General features: G+C 39.4%; 1 protein-coding gene across 1 annotated transcript; it reads left to right on the forward strand.

Moving 5' to 3' along the window:
- Positions 1 to 5,076: 5,076 nt before the first annotated feature.
- On the forward strand, positions 5,077 to 6,193 carry rxfp3.3a3 (relaxin family peptide receptor 3.3a3). Its single transcript, XM_026288198.1, has one exon. It carries the CDS (start codon positions 5,137 to 5,139, stop codon positions 6,178 to 6,180), a length of 1,044 nt encoding a protein of 347 aa, XP_026143983.1. The 5' UTR covers positions 5,077 to 5,136; the 3' UTR covers positions 6,181 to 6,193.

Consider the following 6,193-nt stretch of genomic DNA (forward strand, 5'->3'; position numbering starts at 1 on the left):
TAGAAATACATTGCAGGTGCTAAATCACTACCATAGAAATTAAACATTGTTAAAATAAAAGGATAAAATTTAATAAAATGACTTTTCACTTGGGTACTCACTTTTCACGATGGTATTATTTAAATCAGTAGATGCTCTTGATTTATTTAATATTTTGGGGCCAAGCACCAAAGTTCATCGCCACTGCCTCCTTTTACTTGAGTCTATGGCAGGAAAGTTATGAAATTTGGCACACTGATCTCATTATTACAGTACAGTACAGTCTCATTATTACCCACTATGAGCAAATTTGGTGTCTCTAACTCAAACTCTTTAGGACCACCAGTTGTGCAAACTTTCACACATTTATGCTAATAACTTTTGAACCATAAGGTCGTAGAAAAAAAAGCATTTCTTCTGAATCCTTGGCTCATACTATTTTTTAATAGTTCGAAAAAAAATCCTTTTTTAAACCCATCCTAGATGGTTTGTCTGAATTTCACCAAATTTGGCTCAGATCATCTTCAGATCATGCTGGCAAAAAGTTATGGAATTGAAGTTGATCTGTCAAACAGTTCTTAAAAAAACATGCATGAATTCAACAAAGAGCATGCAAAAATGGATTTTAGACTATATCTCCAAAAAAGAGTTTAGCATATTGAGACCAAACTTGGTGTGTAATAATAACCATGACCTGAGGCTATCTGCACTGTTTCAGTGCAGTGCCACCTAGTGGTTATGAGATGAAAAATGGCTATTTTTGCTAATAATTTCTGAATAGGGCTGCACAATAAATTGCATGTGATATTTAATGCGCATCTTGTAAGTAAATCTCCATCACGTGCGTGGTTTCACATGGAGCAGCATTTACTAGACAGAGCCAGTTCGGTTCACTGACAAGCTGTGCAAACGTGCAAAATATGATCTGAATGGTTTGGATAAAAATGTTTGAATAAATTAGACTAATATAATGAGGTCTTAATATATTCTTTGGGTCATGCCGAGAACAAAGATACCAATTTTGCCATAGTCAGCCAAACTTCCTGTCCACCATTTTTTGAAAACCTATTTTTTCAAACTCCTCCTAGACCGTTGATCCAATTTTCACCAAAATTGACTCAGATCATCTTCAGATCATGCTGGAAAAAAGATAAGGATTTTGTGTTGATATTCAAAACAGTTTTGTGTAACGCATCAACGAATTTGCTAGAATGATGCAAAATTGCTTATGTAAATCTTTGTTTACATCTGTTCGGGCCAAAGCCGTTGCGCTCGGGAAAGCCGCATATGCACAAGTCAGCATGTATTAAAAACGTAACTACTAAAAACTACACAGCTGTAGCATGATTATGACCACTATTGTTTTTTTACTAAGACTTTGACATTGAATCTAGAGGGTGATCTATTAGACTGTGGCTGTCAAAAGGGTTAGGCTTTACCAAGCTCCGAGCAGATATAAACAAATCAACATTGGCTATTTTAAAAAGGGAGCAGGGCTGCTAGAGGTCCTGCCCTCTCTTCCTGTTGCAGTTGAAACTACGTCACCAATTAGAATAATGCTGCGTGTTTCAAGGCGCTTTAAATATGTTCATAATCCTGTGAAGCTTTTTTGGCTGTTGATTAATTCATGTTTTAATTATCATATGATGAGTTCATTGATGACTTTGCCTCCAGAAAAAGCAGTGTGCGCCTTTTTTAATTTTTTAATTTGGAATGCTCCAGCAGATGACGTACATCAGTGTTGATTTTCGGAGTGTCTATTTACACTAAGTGCAAATACGACGCCTTGTTGGCCACTTACGTGTGAAAGACTATTAGCAAGCCACAGCTTCAGGGGCATCGATGGTAAGGCTTGTGCCATGGGTGTTTTGACATGATCGTCCCGACTTTGACTATGACTTTATTCTCTCCTTTTGAATAATTCTGGCTTCCACAGATTGGTTATGTGCCCATGTGGAACACAGATTAGTCCTGTCACTTTAAGAAGTTTCTCCGAATGTCAGCTCATTAGGTGACATCTGTCCACACAATCTGTATCTGTCATTCCAATCCTTTCTCACCACCATGGGCAAGACCAAAGAGCTGTCAAAGGATGTCAGAGATGTTAGATTTGCACAAGGCTTGAATGGGCTAAAAGAACATTAGCAAGAAGCTTGGTGAGAAGGAGACAACTGTTGGCACAATTATTCAGAAATGGAAGAAATACAAAACAACCATCAATCTGCCTCGGTCTGGAGCTCTGTGCAAGATCTCGCCTCGTGGTGTAAGGATGATCATGAGAAAGTTGAGGGATCAGCCCAGAACTACACGGGAGGAGCTTGTTAATGATCTTAAGGCAGTTGGGACTACAGTCACCAAGCAAAACATTGGTAACACACTACGTCGCAATGGACTGAAATCCTGCAGTGCCCGCAAGGGACTCCTGCTCAAGAAGGCACATGTACAGGCCCATTTAAAGTTTGCCAAAGAACATATAATGATTCAGAGAAGGCTTGGGAGAAAGTGCTTTGGTCAGATGGGAGAGAGGGAGAGAAATGCTAACTATGACACCAAGAACATGCCTTGAACATCCCTACAGTCAAGGATGGAGGTGGAAACATTAAGCTTTGGAGCTGTTTTTCTGCTAACAACTTCACCGCATTGAGAGGCAAATGGACAGGGCCATATACTGTCAAATCTAGGATGAGAACCACCTTCCCTCAGTCAGAACACCGAAGATGGGACATGGATGGGTCGTCCAGCATGACAATGACCCAGGAACATACCTCAAAGTCAACAAAGGAGTGGCTCAAGAAGAAGCACATTAAGGTCATGGAGTGACCTCGCCAGTCTCCAGACCTCAATCCTATAAGGAGCTGGAACTTCGAGTTGCCAAACGACAGCCAAGAAAACTTAAGGATTTAGAGAGGATCTGTAAAGAGCAGTGGATCAAAATCCCTCCTGAGACGTGTGCAAACCTGGTGACCAACTACAAAAAACGTCTTAACTATGTGCTTGCCAACATGGGTTTCTGCACCAAGTACTAAGTCAGGTTTTGCTTGAGGATCAAATACTAATTTCACTCACTGAAATGCAAATCAATCTCTAACCGTTATATAATGTTTTTTTTTTTCTGGAATTTTTGGTTGGTATTCTGTCTCTATCCATTAAAATATGCCTACCGTAACAAATTACAGACCCTTCACTTTTTAGCAAGTGGGCAAACTTACAAAATCAGCAGGAGATCAAATAAATATTTTCCCCACTGTAGTAGGTGTTTTTTTTTTCATAATATTTGAAAGACAGGGCACAACATTAAAATTCTGCTTAGGGCACCCATTTGGCCAGCAGTGGCCCTGACACCACATCAATTTGGTTACAGTGGCACTTATTAGTTAAAAGTGATAAACCATTCATTTACGGTTAATAATGACATTTCCCAAAATTCTAATAACTTTTGATTGCATTTGCCTATTGTAATGAAACTGGTCTCAAAACATCTTATGACGACAACATTAGATACCAATTATATCATAGTCAGCTGACCTTCATGTCCTCCATTCAGATACATGTTCAATACCTGCTTTTTTTAACTCCTCCTAGACCATTTGTCTGATTTTCACTGAAATTGAGTCAGATCGTATTCAGACAAAAAGTTATGGATTTCATGTTGATAGACAAAATCGTTTTTGTATAGCATTGCTACAAATTGGAGGCATTATGCCAGACTACGTCTGAGGCTGTATCTCTGCAAAGCTCTGGCACAGTGACACCAAACTTTGTGTGTGCCATTTACACTTCACACAGAGCACACCACATCAATTTGTAACAGTCAATTGGTCAAAAGTGGTAAGCCTTTAAATCACATTACTAGTGGTGGTTTTTATGATTTTTCAGCCACTTTGACTAAAATCATCTTAAAATGGCTTCAATAACTCATTGCTACAGTTGGTCTGATGCTTGCTGCCTTGCTTGCTTATGCACTGCTTGGCTCATTAATTGTTGCTTGCAGCTTTATTAATTATGAAAATTTTTCATCACAAATAAATGCACAAAATGGTACAACTATAGAAAGCACAAACACTTTTTATGCTATAGTAATATATTATGTATTTATGTAATATTAATATAATATTTTAGAATTATTAATAATAATCAAATTAATATTTATATATTTCTTTATTAAATATATAGAAATATATTTGATGTTTTATGAAACATTTATGGACTAGCTGCAGATTTCAAAACTATATTCAAATGAATATGGGAATATTGTCAAAGTCATACAAGGTTAAATCATAGTTTTTTTATTTATTTTCAATTCAACTTTATAACTAAAGATAAACACACTCTAAAGCTGCGGTTCTCAACTCTGGCCCTCGAGGTTCACTTTCATGCTGCAGAGTTTAGCTTCAACCTTGGTCAAACTCTAGTGCTCCTGAAGACCTTGATGAGCTTGTTCAGGTGTGTTTGATTAGAGCTGGAACTAAACTGCAGGAAAGTGAACTTCGAGGGCCAGAGTTGAGAAACCCTGCTCTAAAAAATCCTTAAAAATAGGGCAGATGTTTTACATGTAATTTGAATTTTGTAGTGCATTGCGTTAGGTTTTTTTTTTTTTTTACCAATATCGTATTTTTCTGTGATATTCTTTTATTTCTATATAAGAGTACTTTATGTTGAGGTTCATCCGAGTAGCTTTTTGAACAGTTTTTGTGTAATATATGTAGTGTCGACGTTTTCGTGAATCATCGAATTACGTGAATGTGTAAATGTGCTCGAGAAGCTTATGGTTGCCATGGTTACAACGCTAATGCCGTCACTGTTCGCGGGCATCTCTTTACCACCACGAGAAATTCGTGCCCAAACTTGTAATATAATTTTTGAGATCAGTGAATGTTTTGGAACGCAGATACAGTCAGACCACTTATGTATATAAAAAGTACTTATCCCCTGCCTCCCACATTCCCAAGGATTTAAACCCCCAAAATTCCCACCACCTGACATACGTCAAAATTCTCCAACCAATCTTTGCCCTGCAAGGGCGGGTAATACCGCAACACGTGTATCTATGTATATATTAGTAGAAGCGCACGGCTGATGGGCAAACCGCTGAGAAAACCACTTCAACAGCTGAAAGCTGGCTGAGCGCAGCTGGACCGCGCTACTGGATGCTTAACCATGAGTGACCCGTTTAACAGCAGCAGCAGGGTGTTTAACCGAACCCCCCAGGGTCATGTCACATTTGGAAATCTGGAGGACATAGACGTGACCGCGGACAGGAGCCCGGTCCTAAGAATCCTGATCTCAGTGGTGTACATTCTCGTGTGCGCAATAGGCTTAGTTGGGAATTCGCTCGTCCTTTTCATCATGAGAGTGAAACACTGCAGACAGAGGACCACCATTAATGTGTTCATCATTAATTTAGCCGTCACAGACCTCCAGTTCGTCCTGACGTTGCCGTTTTGGGCGGTGGATACCGCTCTGGATTTCAGCTGGCCGTTTGGAGACGCCATGTGCAAGATCATACTGTCTGTCACTGTGATGAATATGTACGCCAGCGTCTTCTTCCTCACTGCTATGAGCATCACTCGATACTGCTCCGTGGCTTCAGCCACCAAGAACAGGGTCCGTCCCCAAACATCCTTCTCTGTCAAATCGGTTTGCGCATTTTTGTGGGTGTTTGCAACCGTCGCCACCGTGCCAACGTCAGTTTTCTCCACTGTGACCGACGTGGCTGGAGAGAAGCTCTGCTTGCTGAAGTTTCCCGCCGGACATTATTGGCTTGCCTTTTATCATTTGCAAAAAATCCTGGTTGCTTTTGTTTTGCCCATGTTGATCCTTTCCGTGTCCTATTTGCTGCTTCTGAGATTTGTGAGAAAGCGAAATCTGAATAGCAGTCATTCAAAGCGCAGGATTCATGTCACCAAATCTATCACAATTGTGGTTCTTTCCTTCTTTCTTTGCTGGATGCCGAACCACGCAATTACATTTTGGGGTGTTTTGGTAAAGTTGAACGTGATTCACTGGGATGAGGCGTATTATATTGTCCATACTTATGTATTCCCCGTGACTATTTGTTTAGCTCATACTAATAGTTGCTTAAATCCGTTTATATATTGTCTTACGAGAAGGGCTTTGAGAAAGAAACTGAAAAACTGTTTGTCAAATATTGCACCTTGGTTATTAAAAAGGTATTTTCAGAAATCTGCAATGCATGCATGAAGCAGTGTAACGA

The sequence above is a fragment of the Carassius auratus genome, chromosome 18 (assembly GCF_003368295.1).
Source record: "Carassius auratus strain Wakin chromosome 18, ASM336829v1, whole genome shotgun sequence".
Taxonomy (NCBI): Eukaryota; Metazoa; Chordata; class Actinopteri; order Cypriniformes; family Cyprinidae; genus Carassius; species Carassius auratus.

Excerpts from the sequence above, each read along its gene's own strand:
- rxfp3.3a3 (XM_026288198.1), top strand. The coding sequence starts at position 5,137 with ATGAGTGACCCGTTTAACAGCAGCAGCAGGGTGTTTAACCGAACCCCC.